This window comes from Cygnus olor, chromosome 12 (assembly GCF_009769625.2).
Source record: "Cygnus olor isolate bCygOlo1 chromosome 12, bCygOlo1.pri.v2, whole genome shotgun sequence".
Taxonomy (NCBI): domain Eukaryota; kingdom Metazoa; phylum Chordata; class Aves; order Anseriformes; family Anatidae; genus Cygnus; species Cygnus olor.
In genome coordinates, this window is record NC_049180.1 from 21,578 (window position 1) to 44,008 (window position 22,431).

Sequence of the window (22,431 nt, forward strand, 5' to 3'; positions counted from 1 at the left end):
GAACGTATTATGAACAGTAAGGGCTCCAGCCAGCATGAGGTGAGCAGTAAAAGCACACTGCAAAGATGAGAACTTTGCTTTTTCAGGGAGAGAGGGATGCTACCACATTGTCTCAAGAAATTTCAGCTTCAAACTCAAATGGATGATAGTTTATTTTAGACCTGGACAAGTACTTGTTCTTATGCTCTGCTTTTGACTTCCTTTAAAATGAGCGGACTGTCTGCCCAACCTTCTTACTGCGATTGAGAATAGAACAATTTCTCCAACAGCAAAGCTGTTAAAGGCATCCCGTACAAATTAGGAATTACAGTTTGTTTGTTCTAGCAAATAGGAATGATTGGTCCCCATACTAGCTTGGGATAGCCAAGCATCTATCTGGGTAATATAAAGACACACTGCAGAGCATTTTACACACGCCTTGGAAGTCCTGCTGCCCTCATAAACTCTGCTGTTCCAGTTACCAGTTGTTTGGTTGTCCTCATTAACCATCAGTTTACATGAATTTACATCATGTAACTGCTCATCTCAAAACTAGTCTGATGCCAAGACTACAGAACAACTAAGCTTTATGTAATCCATTTTAATATTGCAGCTGGACAGGTACTGGAAACATTCCAGTCTGGTCGGCAGGTTCACTTCAAACTTTGTTGATGATTAGTGAAGGGAAACTAGGTACATTAAGGAACAGTTTCTGCAAGATCTCAGGGAAGGACAGAGGCAAATTTCAGGAGCCTGGAAATTTACCGGTTATCTGTTTAGTTAAGCTACAGGACTCTGCCCTTGGGATGCTATTTGCTCAGTGATGGTAACTGCTACCATTTTTCTTTAGCAGTTCACCCAGTGGCCTATCTGCGATGGCAGCTGGCCATCTTCCAGCCTCCGATGACTAACGCAAGTCACCATTCTCCATAATCCTCTGCCCTTTACAAATACATGTAATGTCTTCCCCATCACCAATTCAACTGGTCTTTCTGAATGTCAATGCTGGAGTTAAGTGGATAGGCTTACGCACACACAATTCAAGTTCGTTGTTATTCCCTCAATAAATAGATCTTCTGTAACACGATCTCTGCTACCAACTGTTCAGTCCCCTATGCAGCTCTGTAGGTTGGCTGTAAAAGCTGTTTTGAGAACTTCTGTACCCATTTTTCAAATCCCAAACAACAGTAAGATACCAAACAACAGAAAACTCAAATAACTAAAGAATTCTTAAGCTCCAAATTAACCACTTTCATTCTGCCATTACATTGTCCAAATATTTTAGGAATAGTAGGTTACAGCAGAAAAAGTACAGAAAGGGAGCATGCTCAGTAGCAGTGACACAGTCCTGGAATTACTCACAGAAGGTAATAATTGGGACAGAAAGCTTGAGGATGATTACCCACTGTTCCCCTCCCTCCCCCCTGCTAGCAATGTGGATTGTTTTGTCATGCAGATGTTATTTGGTAATAAAGCATAAAGGCAATGATTGCAAGGACTGCCAGAGACTACTTACAGTCCCCATCAGTGTTTCCACCTTTGCCAGGCTATTAATGAACACTTGCCAGGAAACACTGACATAAATGCTTAAGGCATCCCTGCTTTTAATGAACCACGTATCACTGGAGAAAAAAGAAAAAACAGACCCTGAACCAAGCAAGCAACCAACCAAAAACCACCAATAAAAACCCAGTGTTGAACAAGATCGAACCAAGTAATTCAGGAGATTTCTTTCCTGTCCACAGAAGCACATCAACTGTGAAGGGGTATCTGGCAAAGTCCTGAAATTAAGAGATGCACAGGATAACATAAGCAGTATTATTTGACAGTCTTCTCCCCGGCACTCTTTTAATTCTGCTTTGGCTACTTTTAGTAATAGAAAGTTATACGGATTACTTCCAGAAAAAGACCCTGGAACAAAACTACTATTTCCAATTAGGAGCAAAAAATTCTGTGGGGAGACAGAAAATTCTTAAAAGCACCGAACAAGAAGAGCCAAGAGTTATAAAAATACTACTTACTATACATTAGGGTTGTCCCAGCAACACAAAAACAATCACAACATTATGAAGAGCGGAAGGAAAACCAGCACCAAAGTTTTACAATGACAGCCTTTCTTCCATAGCACTGTTTCAATTTCAGTTGACATTACTTCCATTTCAACAGACTACAGCTGATAAATCATATCCTCAGAAAAACGATGATTCGCATCACTGCTTCCTTACTTTTGAAGGCACGTTGTTTCATGCAGCTCAGAACTAAATATGCAGTGATTCTTCTCTACAGTTAAATAAAGGGGAGAGGGGGGTGCAGGGTGGGGTGCAAATCAACCAAAACAGAGATCTCTGATTTTACTTTCCTTTTCAGTCCTATCTCCTTATAGCACAGGAACTAGAGGACATCTTTACTGGCCCTTGAGTAGCATAGGCATCTGCTGGGTTTCAGGACATTTTGATGTATTTACAGTTGCTTTTATTCTCATGTGAAGTGCAGGTATTCCTGGGCATTCTTGACCCAGCCCAGCAGCGCTTGGCTGCGCAGCACTTTCCAGGCTTCTTGATAACTTGATGCAGCTTCCTTGTAGTCCCAGTATGTTTTTAGGGTCTTCATCCTGACAGAAAATGCACAACAATGACAAATTGTCTATTATTCTATAGGATGTATTGTGACACAATGAAAAAAACAATCAAGCATTTAAGAATATGATGATGTCATATGAGCTTTTCCACACTACGTGAAATTCTCTTATGCTTCTAAGGGAGACTTGGAGAGGCCTGGGTGCTGAGGAAGTCAGTGTTTCTAGACATTGTCAGCAGTCTCGTGAAAGAAGAAGACAGTAACTTGTCTGCCAAGCTTCATACATGCTCTCCAGCAACAGAAGTATCAGTGCCTGACTGCGTGACAATAGGTTACGGAAAACTCATGATAGCAAAAAATGTAGAACCAAAGCAGAAAAGGTGGCTAGAGATGGGTGCTTTGAATTGGGTTGAAGTAGCTTTGTTTTGCTGGAAGAACAGATGTGATTGCTGACCAGAAGGGAAGGGAATAGGGAAGAAGAGTATTTCTTTTTTAACATGGAGTTATAGGGAAGACTGAGACAATTTTTTTTTTTTTTTTTTACTTTATTTTCTCCCTAAAGCATAAGAGGCTCAGTTTTGGTATTCTGCTCCCCTTCGTTATGTAGTAACTGCTCCCCACAATCTCAGGAAAACCACCAGTCCCTCTGCTGAGTGCATGATACCATTGATTTTCAAAACAGGGAAATACAGGTCAATGATATCTGAACACATAAGAGAGAGAGAGAGAGAGCACGAGCACCTCTAAAACAATTTCATATGACTTATTTCTTTTCTAGTCTTTCTTCTCCCTTTACCAGTGTCAAACCACATGAGACACAATGTTTAAACATCAATCCAATATGAAGGGAAATTCACAGGCAACATGACATTCCTCAATAAAGAGGAAGAGCCAAACTGCTCCAGGGATCCTGATCTAAAAAGTCTGAGAACCACTACACTAGGTTACAGAACAAACTTTCATGCTTAAAGGCTCCACAGTCATCACCACCACCCAACACAGCAGAATAGCAGACCCTAAGAAGCTATAATTCAGCCACTCAGCATTCTATTGTAAATGTATTTCTAGAATCCTGACATGCACAGCAAACCATGAGATAGTAACTATACAGAAGACCCGAGGTTCAGAAAGTGCAAGAGCAAAGAACCTGCCTACTCAACTGCTGAACATGGGAGACTTACTGAATCTCAGAATCATTTGGGTTGGAAGGGATCTTAAAGATCATATAGTTTCAACTCCCCTGCCATGGACCCACTAGACCAGGTTGCCCAAAGCACCATCCAACCCAGCCTTGAACAGCTGCAGGGACGGGGCATCCACAACTTTTCTTTTACATACTCTTACAAACCTGCCTGCACTCTCCGTTTGTCGTAGCCAATCCATTTTGCTTTCTTTACCTCTTTCACATTATTCAAACTCTGTGAAGCTAACCACTGAGCTGTTTTTGAAAGTTCTGTGGAAGGGCCCACTGCAACTCAATGGAACCGACACAGAATCCCAGTACCAATGGTAGATCATGCTTTAGGAGCATCACTAAAGAGGTAAAAGACCACCAATTATCTGCGTAAGCAGTGTTCAGGAAACAGCACACATCCAAGTTGGATGGCGGACCTTAACCAGCTCCCTCAAATCTCTTGTGTAGGCTAGCTGTTCCTCTCCCAGGTACTCCAGCAGGGTCCTCAGAGATACAGTACAAGCCACCTGCACCTCCCCTCCACCTCAAGACCATTCTTGAAGGAGCAAAGTGTATGCTTATACTCAAACGTGATGACCAATTCAGTCTTTGGGAAGAAACTTTTATGCTCCCATACTTTCTATACTTAAAGTACTTCTGACACAGTTAAGATTTTGACGTTGCCCTTCTTCACTGTAAATGCATCTAATGACTTATATTTGTTCTTCACCATAGAACAGCTAACATCAAATGCTGTTTACATCTTCAAAACACAGCTACTTGTACTTATTTGATTACATCTAGGATGGTCGTAAATCAGAAAGAGACCTACAGAACACAGATTTTTGGACCGGCTCAATCTTGTAAAAAGGTGAAACACCTGTTTTCCTTGGATTTGCTAGGGATGATGGTGCTATACACATATACATAGATTCTTCCATCAGCCACAGAGCCAGGAGAAAGACTGATGCCTAGCTGTTCATCATTTCATCCTCGCTAAATGTTGCTTTTTTTTTCATGAATTTGCTTGCAAATCAATGGCTTTTAAATGCATATCCAGCAGTCTGATCCAGTTTAACTAAAATACTTAAGGAATTTTCCCAACTTAGATTATTTCAACAGAGTTCTGTTATGAAACTGTTACAGTAGACAGTAAGGGAAAACATAGCTAGCATGAAAGCAGGAGGTGCAGTGAGAAGCAGCTCAGTATTTTCAATTCACTTTAGCAGTTACAAAACCATATACAACTGCAACCTCCTGAGATCCCATTCTCCAGGCAGGCAACGTTGCTACAGGATTTAACAGCAGATGTAACAGAAAGCTGCATTTTAAACAGTTTTATCAAAGAGCGGCCCAAACGAAACAGATTTTTTTAATTCATGCTCAACTTCTGCCTTGGGCTTATGAGAAATTTTCAATATATATACACATGGAAAGAATGCTTTCAAATTCAAAGTACATTACATCTGCCAGGAGAGCCACATGATTTGTCTGTATCTCTACTATGTTTGGGGCGTTAAGACTCCAAGAATTTGAAATGAAGAACCTGTGACTTTTTTGGAGGGAGGAATTGGGGGGGGGGGGGGGGGGCAGAAATGAACACTTGTCCGCTGACCCAGGCAGTCCTGTAAATAATATGATCTCCAGCCTATCCAGGTCTGACTGTCTACATTCCTTTTATGTTTCCCTTTACTATTCCAATCTTACTGCTAGACTACAGTATAGGAGAGAAGCAGAGTGGTTCGAATGCATGCCAGAGACATGAGAGATGAGCCAATAGTGTCACACACTTGGAAAAAGCATCACACCAGCACCACTATGCTTAAAAAGGCTCATACATTCAGCCACGTGCAAAACTGAGCTGAAGTGATTCTTCTCACAAGCAGGGCAGCTTACGAAGAAAAACAATACACTGCTGCACACTGTCAGGCATTGACCAAAACATTACTCTTACAGAAAAAAATAATGAATCACATCTAAGAGGATAAAAGCTCATAGATGTTCAATATATAAAACTAAGTGGTGAACCCCTAATGCTAGGGTGCCAGGAAACCATACTTTGCCTGATTCTCCTAGCATCTTAAACATGAAACCAAGAGAATGTTCTGTTCTTTAGGTATTTTAATTTTAGCCATCTAAAAGTCCTTGTACCCTTAGTACACATACGCCTCTGTACAACAGCCTACCCCCCCTCCCCAGCGAGGCTTCTCCGGAACCGGAATCACCCATACATAATGCGGACTGAATGGGAAGGAGAAAGAAAACACAATATTAAATGTAGTCAGGACCCATCACAGTTAAGAGAAGAGATGATCAGCCACCCATTTAACAAGCCCAGCAAGAAACTCAGGCTAGGTTTTTGTTGCAAAGTATCACTTAGATTAACAAAAAGGGGTTGTGCAGCTAGCCACACCTTGCACAAACTGCAGTGCCTGATGACTCTGTAGAGTGGACGCCACAAAAAAAGGCTTTCAGTTTCCCAGGTGATGAACAAGGTATGAAGAACAAGATTCTGCCAGCAGGATAAAAAACAACAATCCACAAAAAAATCTTTGCCATACTACCATCAAGTATTCTGAAAAAAAAAAAAAAAAAACATAACTACAGAGGTTTTCACGTAATTCAGATTAGGATACTGGGACAGTTAAAGCTTTACATGAAACTAATGTAGTGATGTTCTTTTATTTTCTTCTTTCCTGTACGTAAACATGCTTCTCCTGCTTTCTGTCCCTTTCTTTCTCCTTCATTCTTGACATCTCTTCAGAATCAGTGCAGGCACTGTTCAGTTGGAACAGGTTGAGAGCATACTCAAAGAAGAAGTTTGCTGGCTCCTCTTAAAAGGCAAGCTAAGAAAATTGTGGTGATGTAGTACAGCTAACATGTGAAGCATAACAGTGGACAACAGGAGGTGAGAAAAGGGCTAAATAAAGATTCTTGTCCTAATACACCCCAAAACTAACAAGACAAGCTCTCTAGCAAATTGCAAAGGATTACAGAATGAGATTCCCTTGGGTGAGCAGAACGGATGGGAGCCAAGAGACCAAAAAGTGGACCAGAAAAGGCAGGGAAGGAATGCAGGGGCAAAGCGAGAAAAATAAATGGTGTGACAGCATAGCACAGGAGCCAACCATCTATGAGAGGAGATAAACTACCTTTGCGTAGGAGGAAAAAAACAAAACTGGTAAGAGTTGAATACAAAGGAGTTCAGAGGAAGAAATTCCACGCTTTCAAATTGTTTATCTGAAGTCTACTTGAATTCAGACTACAAGGAATAAAAAGGAAGAAAACATCAGAATATTGTGCAAAAAGGGTAAGGGAAGAAGAAGGAAGAAGCAAAGCAACTTTTTATTTTGATTTTTAATTGAAGAGTAGGAAAAAGGGAAGACTTCAAAAGGAAAACAACTGAACAGGCTGACTGGTGAGCTAGCATCTCTGCTGTATAAACTGAGTTTGTGCAGCCTAAAAATGATGCCACATCTGCAAGTCAGCTGGACTTGGTCAGGAGAAGCCCAGAGAGAAAAACAGTACAGGACAAAAAAGTCAAAGGAAATTACAAAGCCACTGAAGTCTAGAAAAGGCCTGAGGTAAGGTGACTTTACATAAGCAGCACACGATCGGCACAATGAGTCAACTACTCAACAATGAATTAGTTCATGCTCTATTCTGAGGAAATTAGTGACTAAACAAGTGAGAACCCATTCCCTCTCAAAAGAGTTAATTCAGTTTTAAATATAAAATTATCAAGAAGAAAGTGCATCTCTCCATGCAGTCTAAGTACAAGGTGCTGCACCAGAGCAATCCCAGACATGAGACTGGGTGGAGAACTCATTAAGAGCAGCCTTGCAGAGAAGGACTTGGGGGTTTTGGTGGACCTAAAGCTTAACATGAGCCAGCTGTGCGCACTTGCAGCCCAGGAGGCCAACTGCATCCTGGGCTGCATCAACAGAGAAGTGGCCAGCAGGTCGATGGAGGTGATTGTGCTCCTCTGTTCTGCCCGTGTGAGGCCCCACTTGGGGTCCTGCATCCAGGTTTGGAGCCCCAACACAAGAAGGTTGTTTATCTGTTAGAACAGCTCCAGAGGAGGGCCACAGAATTGATCAGAGGGCGGAGCGCCTCTCCCATGAAGAAAGGCTGAGAGAGCTGGGGTTGTTTGCCCTAAAGAAGAGAAGGCTTTGAGGTGACCTCGTTGCAGCTTTTCAATACTTAAAGGGGGCTTACAAAAAAAAAGGAGAGCAACTTTTTGCTCAGGCAGACAATGACAGGACAAGGGGGAATGGTTTTAAGCTAAAAGAGGGGAGATTTAGATTAGATGTTAGGAGGAAATTCTTCAGAGGGTGATGAGGCCACTGGAACAGGTTGACCAGAGACGTAGTGGATGCCCCATCCCTAGAAATGTTCAAGATCAGGTTGGATGAGGCCCTGGGCAACCTGATCTAGTGGGTGGCATCCCTGCCCATGGCAGGGGGGTTGGAACTAGATGATCATTAAGGTTCCTTCCAAACCAAGCCATTCTATGATCAGTTGAAACCATTTCAACAATAACATGGTTCACTTTGACATCAGAGCTTTTAAATAAAGACACTTACAGACACAGAAGATAACTGCAGTCTTTTATTCACAAAACTGAAAACCAAGCAAGATCTAATAATTAGATCAAAGTACACTCAGGGTGTACTTTGGCCAAGTTTATCTTACCTAATGTCTTGGTGCCACCGAAACGCAGAGATGGCTCATCTCCCCTGCTTCCAGACATATCTGCCTTCTACCTTTTTCTTTTTATGTATCGTTTTTTATTATTTGCTTTAGCTTTCCATGAGCCAATTCAGCTAATCAGTCCAATAGATATACAGAAGACAAGGAAAATGTTTTCTGCCACACTAGCTACTCGAACTGGCTCATTATGAGGTTGGAGACGTGCTACTAATACCAGGGAGGGAACAGGAATGTACATCAGGTAACAACAGAGAGCACTGCAGGACCATGCCCATCAGTAGCTACAAGCAGTTAAATTAGCTCAACATCTACTATGATTTCACCTTAGAGGTGGAAAAATCATACCTGGAAATAAGACTAAAATAAAATAAACCTTCCAAAGCAACAGATTTGGCACCTTCTGCATCACTCAGAATAATCTCTAAGCCAAAGTAAGATGTATGTTTCTCTATATATGAAGCTGTAACTCCTAATCATCAGGCATGGCAAGGTGAAATTTCACCAAATATGTAATGTGATAATCATCCAGTCTCATATACAATCTCCAGCCTGAAAATCCAAACTTGTTTCCTGTGGTGTAAATGAAATCCCCATGAATGGCTTCCTCAGACAAAAGCTTCTTTCTGTTCTTTCCAGAAAGTCTCCATCTACATAATGCACACATTGCAGAAACAGCCCTGCACAGTCTCACCTTGCTAGCTCTTACTCCATCATACACTTAGGTGAAAGAAGATTTTAGCCTCGACTTTTCTTAAAAAAATAGAGTAGTTTTCTGACAAGACACAAAGTTGAACAGACTTACAAGGGGTCCAGGAGACATCTATTGCAAGAGCAGGACATGTCTCTGTGATCAGGAAAAGAATTCACTCTTTCCAAAAGTAGCAATTCTTCACACCAAAAGCCTTAACTCCAAACAAACAGAACACCTGCAATTTCTTCTGTTTCTCGTTAATGAGCTATTTCTCCAATGAGGCAAAAGACCAAAACCAAAAAGACTCTTCCTAACCCATCAAGGATATGCTGTATTCTTTAAGTATCAAATTTTAACAATGGAGTTATCTCAAGTGAGACTCATTGGAACGTTCTAGTATCAACACATTATTCTTAAGTTTCACGAAGATAACTTTTCACTCACATAGATACTACGAAAATTTCTTTACCGGAGAGTGTCTGGTAGATTCTCTTGTGAAATACTCGTCACCAGCCTTTGGAATGCATGGAAGAGTTCCACTTTACAGATCTTGGATCTGATGGAAAAAATAAATCAGAAATGCACTTCCTTTTAATGCTTACAGCAGTACATTCCAGCTGAACATTTTTGCTCCACCATTTAACTTTTCATAGCCCATCTGATCTGCCCACTGCTTTTCTTTTTTAAAACCTTAATTTTAAATGTTATGTTGACAAAGAGCTGTATTGCCCCTATTGTCCCAGCCAGCACCATCAGTTTGCAGAGGGAACATTTTAATATCCCCACATTGTTATCTGTATGAGACTGCACCATCAATTTGCTCACAATTATAGCACAGGCTGAACCAAATGGACTAGTCCCAGAAAAGATCACACAAATACAGAAGTACTTCAAGAGCTTGTTCAAACTGGAAAATTTGTATTATTCAGAAAAAATTAGAAGAACCAGAAGAAATATCTGCAACAGTGCTACCCTTTTCGCAACAGTGACAAGGATACATTCAGCAACAGATGGAGGGCAGTTAAATACAAAGAGATTCATCAAAAAGTAAAGTGAAAGTTTGAAAGGTCTTGAAGATACCACAGGCATCTCTGTCAGCTTTAAGCCCTTCTCTTCTCCCAAAGTCAGACAACCATATCAGTTGTTCACGAAACATGGATGGGGCTTTCAAAACAAACTAATTTTTCTATGGAATTAAATTCTTATTACATGATTATCTTCATGATGACTAATTCAGTCTTCCAACACATACAAGCTAACTCTCCAGAATTATTAAAAGAAAAAGCGCTTTCTATTTTGCTTTAGGTTAAGAACCCCAAAACTGGCATGCAAAGATACTCTAAAATTTCATTTTCACGTTAATCTGTCAAAAGTTCATATTGTAGTTTTTGGTGTTTTAGTTAATTAAGCATAGGCATACCGGAAGACTACTTACAAATTGCTTTTAGTCAGTCAACTTTATCTTCCATGAGATTTAGTGTTATCTAATATGTTTCACAGAGGAAAACCAAACAACCCTCCTCCCCCCCATCCCAATCGCCTAAAGGCTCCTTGAAGGAGGGGAAAAAAAGGGAACAGAAATACAAGTCTTGTTTAGTATTGAACAAACCCCCTACATTAAGGCTACAAATTCCTTATATGGACCTTTTACCACAAAAGCTGTTAACAAAGAGCTGACTTTTACAGAAAAAGAAATCTGTAAAAAAGGTCATGCAACACATTCATTTCCTTCAGTCTCCAGTCCAAAAGGTACAAAGTAAAAATTTTTCCAACTTTGCTAACAAATAAGCTGTCTTTTAAGGAATATTGATCATAGTCCCCCACTACTATTATTGAGAATGTTCTCCTTTATAAACAGTGACAAGCAAGAAACAGGATAAACTTGTTAGCCCTCATTCAGCTTCTCTCACCTTCCCTCCCTTACACAATGACTATTCCTTTATCCACACTACCTTTCCCCACTCAGAGAACTTCTGCTCTGACAATGCCATCACACACCACAGTGACCTAAGAGACAGGCACGTATGCTAAAACCTAAGATATGTGCATCCATGTATCCACCTTCCCTCCCTTACACAATGACTATTCCTTTATCCACACTACCTTTCCCCACTCAGAGAACTTCTGCTCTGACAATGCCATCACACACCACAGTGACCTAAGAGACAGGCACGTATGCTAAAACCTAAGATATGTGCATCCATGTATCACAATACTCTCACACCTGCTCTGATGGCTCCCAATCCCTTTCTTTGTTGTTCCCTGCCGGAAACCATCTGAGGTGACATCCAGAGGTTGTTCAGGAACTGCACTCCAACTGATAGCTGAGAAAGAAAGGATTATTAAAAGAACAGAAACTCAGCTAAAAATAGTAAGAAAAAATACACACACACTTCATCTTAACCAGCTCTTTTGAGAACCCATGCCTCTTTAAACATTTAGCCTACAGCTCCATAACTTTCCCATTTCTTAGAGGGATCCTCTCCTTGGTGTATCCAGTCTAGACAAAGCATGAATAAATTTCCAAGTCAGATGGCATAATTTTGTATCAGGCTATAAAACACACCCCCATACTACTGGTACCAGTCAACCTTTGTTTTCCTTATTATGATATTGTGCATCCTCTAAATAGTTCTCTGTATGTTTCATAACTGACACACAAATATTTGTGGACATTACCTGAAAAACATTACTAGCCAACAGTCAAATAAAAATACTTTGTTGGAAGAGTTGTTAAATGCTAACAACCTTATCTTTTACCCCCATCTTGATATGTAATTACAATATTAGACTGTATACTTCTTGATGCTGTAACTCAGCATACCATACCTTACAAATTTATAAATAACTAGCAAAGCATCTGAAGAGGCTCGTCACCAGAAACAAAAGTGATTGACATGCCCAGTCTGCACCTCCATAGCCTAACAACAGTATTATTAAGTTCTACTGTCTTGAGATAATTTCTGCTCCCTTAATTCTCATTTCTCTCTTCCAAGCAGGTGAAAGAGTTGCAATAAATTTAGACTTAATTCTGATTTTCCTCTGCTCATGAAAAATTCGATCTAACATAATTAATATATACAAAACTGTTTCATAAAGTATCATTTACCATCTTCTAACAGACGGACTTGAGTAACTGTACAAAAGTAAAGAGTAAATAAAAAGTAGAAGTAACTTTTATTTAGTATATTTAGTCAGAGTTTGCTTCAGATGTTTTTTGTTAAGTGAATTCACAGCATTTTCAACAATATATTTTGCTTCCTAACTCACAGTATCAGAATCTTTTCCCTACTGGCACCTGCAAATTGTATACAATTTAATGAATCTGTGAATTTCATTAAAGAGACATTTGTTTCTATTTTATCATCAGGTCTATTCTAAGAGAATAACTTCCAATTAAGCCAGAAAAATATACAAAAGCAGAAGGTAACCACGCCCAAGTTCTGAGAAAACGCTTACCCATACACATACAGTAGCACTTCCTCCCCCCCAAAAGAGAGCACATTGCTAAATTGCCACATTGCTAAATTATGTGACTTGCAAATTCATTCGTCATCATGACAGAAAATGTGATGTCCAAAAACTTCTTATCAATTAAACCTTTATACTATACTACTCTGTATTCCTTCCATATTCAAAGATTTCTGGGGAGATTATAGCCATAACTCAGTGTGGCAAATCTTCTGTTCATTACCAAGGAGAACACAAAACTAACTTAAACAAGAATTCTTTTGATTCTTCTTGCCCTCAGAACTTTTGTCTTGGCTGTTTATTTTCTACCTTTGTTTAGATTATAAATTCCTAATGGCATTGACCGAGTGTTTATTCAGTCTGAAAAGTGCTTACAGGAAAATAGAGGCAGATTGCAAATACAACTAAGCTCTGTTCTGAAATTAGTACCTTGATGTAAGTCATACTTTGCCTCTAGCACTGGCAATGAATGATGTTACGTTTTAGGAAACATCAAAGCCACACAATTTATATTTTGATTTCTGCACACAGTTACACAACTAGTCCAAATTAACTCACCCGCGCTACAGGGAACAAGTTTTGTTTTGCTGTTAGTTTGAACTTCCTGGACTGCCTGACGGCTATGTTCAAATCGAAGCTCTGATTGCAGCAGTTTAACCTCCTGAGTGAGAAAACCATCTGGTAAAGATGAGACATGCTGACACCTACAGTAAACATGGAAAAATGCAAGTGAATTAAAGTCTCATCTTCCAGGATGAGCAGATTCTGTGCGATTTCCCTTCATAATCAAAAGCATGTTACATTTTAAAAGTGAACTGAATGTGAATTGTAAGAGATGCAAGGAGATATGGGGACATTTTCCCCTTCTAAACAGTATTTTTTTAGGCTATAAAACAAACAAACAAAAAAAACCACAAAGCCACAGAGTTTAGTAAGACCTTGTCCTTCCTAGGAAAACAACAACAAACTGATTTTAAAACAGGTCTAATTAAAAACTACTACAACTCCATAGAAGATAGGCAGAATAAAAACTGCAACATAATTCTGCAATCATAATGAGAAATAATAATTAGAATGTATTTACACAGTCAACCATACTACATTAACGTTTTTATGAACCTAAGGGTTCATAACTAAAGACCAGCAAGATACAAAATACACCTAAAGTTTCATGTATAATCTCAGCTTTGTTACCTTCAATTATTGTTACATTCTGAATGATATTAGGATCATACAGGGAGGCAAAAACAGCATCTGTTTATTCACTGTATTTATATAAAGCAAGAATGAATTAAAACTGAGGTTTGCATTGTCACATGTAATAGTCTGAAAAAGTGCCTGACTTTGCAACCTAAAACTGATGAGGCTGGGCAAACTGACAACTACTGCTAACGCAACCAACTGTTAACCTGAATTCATGACTTTCTTATCTGGTTGCCAAACACTGATCATCTTTATAAACCTAAATAGACTCAATCACTGCAATTTCTGTGTTAGGTCCAGAATTCAGTTTCCATGAGTTGCACAGTACACCTGAGAACACATAAAACTCTGAAAAGTATTGTTCTAAAGTTTTGACTAACCTCTACTGAGAACAGACAGACAATACAATGATTTTGAAATTTTCCATGGGATGCAATTGCATGCATATGCAGTAACCCAGATATTAGTCTCCTAGAAAATCCGAAGTTTGGATTCGAGCTCAGTAAGACTTTAAACAGAAAAAAAAAGTTTTTACTACAGCTCCCTTCAAGTAATGTTTAAAATAACAAATCTTTTACCCTGATAATTGCTGAAAGCAATTCTGAAATTAGGGTCTGAAATCAGTGAGAGATTAATAAGAACTCATAAGTTAAACAAAGGCTAAGTTCTAAAACGTTTTGTAAGAACAACCAGAAAGACATCCTTTCCACCATTACCCTTTGTAAGAGTATACTGTTGCAGTGCATATATATAAAGGGTACATATGTAATATTAACAGCAAGCTATTTCTGAGTGACATGCTCCAACTGCAGAGAGATGTGTACTGTGACAACCATGAGTTACTTAACTGAAAGAAAAAGCAGCTAGTCAGGCAGTATTTTTATAACCTTTAAATATATGGTGTCTTGAAGACAACAGCACACTCACAAAAATGAAATTAATTACACAGTGAGCAGTCACATACAAAGACATAAGGATGTTCTGCTTCCAGGACTAAATAACGAAACAGAGAAAAACAGAAACTAACAAAAAAAAATCTTACGTTATTTATATTTATAATTATATATTACGTAAATATATTACGTTATATTACGTTACGTTAATATATATTACGTTATATATTACGTAAAAAAAAGTACGTTATTTTAAAATCAGTGAGGGAAACATTGGAAAGCAACAAAAATCCAGTACCTTCCTAACTCACCCATTTCACCCTAACTCACCCTAACTCACACATTTATGAAAATGTGCAAAAAGTCTACCTTAGTATTCATTTGGAACCTTTTTAGGCAGATTACCTTCAGGATGGACATACTTGGGAGCTTAATTTAATTTAAGGAAGGTTTTGTTCAGCCATTTGCCATTTTAGGAACTCTATTATTGTTATTTCCAAGAAATAAAAGCTGCTTTTGCTGAGCAACTCATTTCTATAAAAGAGAACTTAAGGATATTCAGAATGGTTTCGTGGAGTAAAGACAAATAAATAAATTAAAATCTCTGCTTGACACTATTTGAGGAAAAAAATATTGAAGAGGTTCAAGAAAGTTCAACTTTGCAGAAAAATACCTTGAACACACATCCTTTGAGGTTTTATTTTCTGCTGGAAGGCTTCTAGAAAAGCTCAGGTGGTTAACAGCCTCTCACTGCTCCATGAGGGGACAACCAAGTGGATCCTGAATCTAATGCAAATTCTTTGGTACATCTTCAAATCTGATCAGCATCAGCAGTAGTCATCTTTCTCCATACTGCACAGGCCTTTCTCAAAATGTGAATTTGCAGAAATCCACACTTTCTGCAAATGACTTCAGTGCTAAGTCCTGATATTTGTATGACATTGCCTTCCACAACTCAGTTTCCATACAAGCTAGCTGATTTCCAAAGAGAGAACTTACCTTTCAATAATTGCTCTCCGCATAGCTTCTTGGCTATATGGACACTTCCCTACTATAATTGCTGACAAATAGACTGGATATTGAAGGAAATGCATCAGGAGAGCTCCTTGACACCCCAACACATTCCAGCGAGCCAGTTTATCACTACAGGACATAGAACGTGTTCTGTCCCCACGACCTGGCTTCACTCGTAATAATCCTACACGGTGATACCCTATCCCAGGTACTCTGGCATCATCCAGCTCTCCAGGTACACATTTTGCTCCAGTTCTATACACATCTACTGCCTTCAGTCTGCTTAGGCCAGTCTCGTTAGCTGCTTGCATCTGTGCAGAACACTCACAACTCTTTGGATTAGCGTTGCCTTCTGGTTTCACAAATACTTGCTGAACAGGCAGGTCCTCAATGATCATGGAAAACCAACCACCATCGTTATTTTTCCTTCTCTTGATTATATGATTACTTGACATTTTCTCCAATTTCCTTTTATCTTTGAGACCCAAATGATCATGGTTACCACTACACTGTGCTGACTGTCCAGCTGCACCAGCTCCATTCACTGACTTAGAAAGCTGGTTCTCTGGTTCAGTAATTGGAATAATAGAAGCATCTCCACCTAGAACAAAATAAATAGCATCAAAATTAGCAACATGTCTCATGTGATTGAAACACATCACTCCAGTAATATTATGGTTACTACTAGCTTCTACAGATCTGCACTCGGGAAAATGTAATCACAGGAAGACATTCTTCAAACATTGTCCTCTACAATGACGAATAAGACTTAGGTGAAATTTGAGCCAGCTTACGTTTAATTTCAAGCTTTTACATTCTAAGAAGAAATAACCAAAACTGGAAAATTTAAAACAAAAACTATAAAACAAAAGGTATCAAAGGTGTCTGACAAACTGCAAGCAATGCAGAAAACTCACAGGAAAATTAGGTGTGATTTAACTAAATGTTATGGAATACTGCAAAATAATAACGAAAAAAATCCTATCAAATAAGGATGAAACCGTAATCTACATCACTAAAATGAGCTCAAAAACGGAATTCCAAGGACAAGTTCAAAGCAAACAAAGCCTGAGAAGCATGTGAGGAAAAGGCAGTCCAGAAATTACTTTTGCTATTAAATTTGAAGATGTAGATTCTACTCTCCAGTTGCATTAACAAAGAAAACCATTATAACTTATTCCAGCAATGCCATCAAAATTATGAAAATGTACGTACAACTGTGCTAACTCACTGTGTGAAATACTGAGGGAGAACATTTTGAGAGTACTTTGACTTCTTTGCTCTGGTAACAGACTAACAGTTGAAATAACACACTGGTAAGAGTGTGGTAACATCAAAACATCTGGAAAGCTGGTAGACTGACAGGTCACATTCCTACATTTTACCAGTAGACCCTCATCTATGTGGTGGTGGTTTGTGTTTTTTGTGTTTGTTTCTGGTTTTGTTTGCTCTCCCACCTCTCCCCCCTCCTGCTCCCCTCAACCAACTAGTCTTTTCTGTGACAGAATAAAAGGTTGCATTCCATTCCATAAGTTTTGGGTTGGGGGGACAGTATTTCTTTTTTTTTTTTTTTTTTTTAAAGGAACTGTAGAAAGTGACAATGCTTTTTCACTGCAAGCTGAGCCCAGAAAGACAACATTTAAAGCAAAGTAACCAGGAAATATGACGCAACTTCAGACATTCTCATTTCTGGAAAAGAAAATTGTAATCATTACTATTCAAAGAGAAAGCAAAGCATTCCACTATATAATGAGCTGTATATCCAGTTTAATGACTGCTCGCGGATTACATTCAGTGAGATAAAATGCCAAATGTATTGGTGGAGCACCAGTCAAGTACATCTTAGGGCACATACCAATGACATGAGCTACTTCCTCACTCACTCCAGAAAGACCAAAGAGAGGTATAAACTTTTCTGTCCCTTGCAAGCAGGAGCCATGAAATTAGTTCACTCCAACATACTCACATGGGGTATGACTAGAGAAGAAAACAAATATGATATTTGGTTTGAGTTTCCATTTCCCTGTTTCAGTTCCTGGAATAAAGATGCTGCATTGCTGATAGGAAACTGCCAGGCACATCTGATGGAGAAGATACCTGTTAAACAGAAAGTTTCCAAGAATCAATTACTTCACTTTTGATGCATGGGAAAACAACAAAACTTAGATTCCCACTTATTTGGAGCTTATTTGCTCCTGATGAAGTATTTGAGGAGCCAAGCAATCAGTTATGCTTCTGCAGACAGCTCTCAACATAAAACACAAATGCATCACCAGAACCCGAATAACAGACTTCAAAGGGTTATGTTCAGAAGAGTTAACTACCCTCTCATGTTGTATATCTGAGGTCTACTCCTCCCACTCTTTTTTTTTTTTTTTTTTAAACCAGCACAGCCAGTCATCTGATTTGACAGCTGGTTTAGTGGCATCAAACAGCAGAAAATGAAAACTTGCTTCAGCCACCTAAGTTCCTTGAAACTGTTTATCCTATGCAAACATAAGATTTGGTATATGGGAAACAGCAAGAAGGCTACCCTTGGCAGCAAATCGTAAGACCAGTATTGACATCACAGGAAATCACATCCTACTTCTTTGTAGAGTCCCTGCAGTAATGAGTAAAAATCAAGCTTTCGTACAAGGGTCTTAAACACAATCCAGACATTTAAAAAAAAAAAAAAAAAAAAAAAAAACAAGGTTAAACTTCTGCTAACAAAAGGAAAAAAAAGATGTAATACTATCTCTTTCTCTGTTACATTCTCATCCCTGAAGCTGCAAAATCTGTCTATTTCAGCCACAGGTCAGAAGCGCATCACAACAAACAACCCTCAAGTGGCACTGGGTAAGAGCACAAGAACTTCCTGTCTCACCTCTGGAAGCTCCTCTTGGCTACAGTTTCAGCATGACTGTCATTCAGAATGTCTCCTAATACAACGAACAAATGAGAACAGTATGCATCATTATTGAAAAGGAGACAAACAAACAAAACAGAATTTGACAGACCACATGGTTCTGTAGATTTGCTAAAATTTGAATGTTTAACATTGGTATTAGGTTATTCCAAGACATTTAAATTTCCAGTCACAACAAAAGGAGGTCAAAACCCTGTAACAATGAAGGATAAATCCTTCACTCTGCCACAAGTCAGAGACTCATTTAAACATCAAATTTTAAAACTTCTATTATCTGAAATCCTTTGAGTTGAATAAGCTGTCTTCCTTCAAAACTTTCCTGCAGTTTGTTCTTAATAGTAAATCATGATATTCTCAGCGTATGCATAACATCCAGTAGTTTTCAAGTGTGTGTTAACCTTTCAGTCAAAGTTTCTTGTTGCACTATGCCCTATGATTTTAATTACATTTTTTTGTAAATATTTCTGGCATTTATCAGGTTTACACAGTGAATCTTTACACTTCCTGGAACGTCCACCTATTGCTGTATCTGAAAGAACAGGAGCTGTAAATCAGCTATTATTTCAGGAATAAAACATCACATGATTGAACAGCTCCTTAGGCAACACTGCAGAACTCCTGAAGGTTTTCACAAGCTTTTTCTACATCCACAATCATTCCCACAGTTCTATGAAGTCCTTTCCAGTTCAACAATAACCCTTTCTACTAGGAGAAAGAATGAAAATAGCAACCGGAATAGAGAAAATAATGCTACTAATATAAATAAATGCACCCTTTTACTCATTCACCCTACAGTTCTGGAAGTTTTTTAATCACCCATTACCTGCTAAAGAGGTATTTTGGCTGCACATGCTAATGCTTACCATTGCAAATCCAAATGGCTAATTTAATACCTATAATTTTCTGCTCATGGCAGTAGTGCATGCTACTAGGTCTTTACAAACATTAATTTTTTTAATTACTTTTTTCAATTCTTATCAATTTTAACTAGCAACAGCATCTGCAATATATTCTACACGACTATTATCCTCTTTCTAAAGCAGATTAAGGAGAGAAGCTACTCCAGAACTTTTTGCCATGATAAAATCAACCCTTCAACAATTTTTTCTGCCTCTAAAATTCTTGATAGAAGACAGTAATCTGCCTCTGAGTTATGTAGAAAAGTATCTGCTACATGAATCTTCGTTTTTTCTTGAAGATGGGTAAATTATTTCTTAGTGCTTCTACCTTCCTATCTCTCAGTTATGCAACTTTGTTGGGGCAACATAGGAGGGCTATCATCAAAATCTCAAGAAAAAGTTGCATGAAGAATTTTATTTTCTGTTTTTCTGACATATTAAAGACTAAAGGGTTCATCAAGAAACAAGGCCTAATTAATCTGACATTACAGTTTCTTTTTCTAGGTCTTTTCTAGGATTTAATTAAAGCAAAATGTGCCAAAGAGCTCAGTAGGCTAATTTCCAGATCATTCTTAGGGCCTTTAAAATGAAACATGGATTTTCTACGTTCCTATCTTTTGGAGCAGTAGCCATCTCTAGTAAGAAATTATATGTCCTTGACGTGCAGATCAACTGCTTATTTCTGGGGAACTTTTAAGGAATCTGACAATTTTCTGCAATATTTAATGCTATCCTCTTTCTGCACTTCTAAAAATTTGTCAGGTCAATTTACAGAAGTACCTCACATTTCCTATAAACAAAGGAAAATATCTGCTACGTGAATCTTCATATTTTTCTTTAAAATGAGTAAATGATTTCCTCGCACTTATCTTCCCAGCCGATTTACTGCCAGTATACATTTATATGATACACTGAATTCTAATATCCACTGTGCTGTAAAGCACAAAACCTTTAAAAAAAATGTTTTGTTTTGTTTTTTTAAAAAACCACCTTTTTCAACACTATCACATTTGTGTTTTTTTTTTTTTTTTTTATCATTGCAACTTATTGTTACTTCCCACAATAGGACAGGATTTTGAATTTTCACAAAATGATATCAAGACTTGAATCACATCTAAACCATACTAAATTTCCCATGCTTTCATTATAAAAAGTTTGTTACCATGACTTCATTAACATGACCTAATTTAAAAATTGCAATTGCAACAAATATTTAGGGCAGCCATTTTGGCTGCCTAAACATGTCTTCTTGCCAGGGGTGAGGACTACCTTACATTTTTGGCTTCAATCCGGAAGACTGAGCTCAACATCTTGGACATTTTTCATTGATTATACAACATCAGAAAGAAGGAAGCAAGAACAGCCAGTCCGTTCTTAGATTTTACACCACACTTACCAGTTTTTCTCATTTTGTTTTGGCCAATACATTTTGTTCCAGTTCCCATAGCAACAACCTCCTTTGTTACTGAAAATTAAAACATTAATTGAACAAGCTATTTCCAGAAGCATTGCTCTTATGCAGTCATTCTATTAAGACAGCACACAGAACATCATGTAGGAGGCCAGGTACAGAGAGGCAAGCAGTGAGACATCCCAGACAGGAAATTACTAGCTGTAGAACCAACACAGCAGGTACAACCACCAGTGCTCTGGAAAGCCTATGATCCCAAAAGCAAGGGTGCTAACGCTGACTTGATATGCTAGGCAACAAGCACTTCACTTGTGTGAACACTAGCAGAGAATTCCTCATATGCATACGAAATAACTACAGGATACAATCTGCACGACAACATGGAAGTTCGCAATCATCTTCTTTTCCTTTATTGGCACTAACACAAATACACAGTGCACTAACACAGTCTGTTAAACAAGGGTGAAGTGAGACCTTTCCGGCATTCTTATGAATAGCCGAACACACTTTTGCAGGCATTTACTTCAGGTATTCAGGTCCTGCCCAGACTTTCACCGCTTACTGAACAGCAAAATACAGGCCTTTCACCTTCTTAGTTACAGTCTGGGAAGAACAGCATTCCAGTACCGTCTTTTCAGACAGAAACTGTAAAAGCTCTTACAAAGAATAAAGAATTTGGGGACAGAGAGAAATGGGACAGGAAGGTGTTCTTTGTTTTGTTTTTCTAAAGGTATCTTTGAAAGCAAAGAAAAAAGCAACAAAGAAAGCTCCACCACCACTGCTCAGCTAGCAAAACAACTCATTCTTACCCTGCAGATTCCCTGGTCTAGCAGGAACCTCTCTTTGGGCTGCGGACTCCACTTTGACAACAGCTGCCAGTGAAGTCCATTCCCTGTTTGGATCTGGTTTTCCCTGCTTAGGGAGTCTGGTCCTATAATGCTCATAACATAGCTCAGCAATTTCATCAGCTGACCACGCGGCTCCTGGTGCAAGTCCAGTTTCTAAACAGAATTTGATTCCATCATGCTAATTCATATCCCCTATCCTTTCAAACCCTACCGCCCTGTGGCATATGCCACCTTCCTGTACCAGACCCCAATGCCCAAGGCCCACCTGCACCACCCCTTTCAAGATTATAGGCACTATATCGTACGGAATAAAGATTTGTGGGCTTCCCCTCCCCCCAGATCGCCAGGAATAGAAAAAAACAATGCTAGAACCCGAACAGCCCAGGAACAGGCGAGGTGGCTGGATCCCCGACGGTCCCGCTGCACAGCAGCCCCCAGTGCTCATCACACCACCGTCCCGGCGCGGTTCCTGCGTCATCGCTGACGTGCCTGGCACCACCGCACTCGCCTCGGGGCCTCCGCCACACCTCAGCGACCGAGGAGCGCGGGGCTCCGCAGCCGGCGCCGCGGCCGACCCGCAGCAGCGCCTCAGCGCACCCCGCGGCGGCCCCGGAACCGGCCCCCTCCCCTCAGCGGGCGCCCCCCAGCCC

General features: G+C 39.2%; 1 protein-coding gene across 6 annotated transcripts; it reads right to left on the reverse strand.

Annotated features, from left to right (window-relative positions):
* Positions 1-141: 141 nt before the first annotated feature.
* ADAT1 (adenosine deaminase tRNA specific 1) lies at positions 142-22,423 on the reverse strand. Of its 6 annotated transcripts, XR_005823592.1 has the most exons (11): positions 22,154-22,421; positions 21,743-21,934; positions 20,919-20,987; positions 18,582-18,636; positions 17,682-17,812; positions 15,701-16,316; positions 13,164-13,309; positions 11,359-11,458; positions 9,604-9,690; positions 2,001-2,590; positions 1,216-1,760 (listed from the first exon to the last, which is right to left on the reverse strand). XR_005823592.1 is itself a non-coding variant. In XM_040571062.1 (10 exons), exons 1-10 carry the CDS (start codon positions 22,257-22,259, stop codon positions 2,458-2,460), a joined length of 1,635 nt encoding a protein of 544 aa, XP_040426996.1. In that variant the 5' UTR covers positions 22,260-22,423; the 3' UTR covers positions 142-2,457. The 6 variants fall into 6 exon arrangements, 4 of the variants coding, with proteins under 4 accessions (XP_040426996.1, XP_040426995.1, XP_040426993.1 ...); XM_040571062.1 differs by having other exon boundaries at positions 142-2,590; positions 22,154-22,423; XM_040571060.1 differs by lacking the exon at positions 1,216-1,760 and having other exon boundaries at positions 2,436-2,590; positions 9,579-9,690; positions 22,154-22,422.
* Between the last annotated feature and the right edge of the window lie 8 nt (positions 22,424-22,431).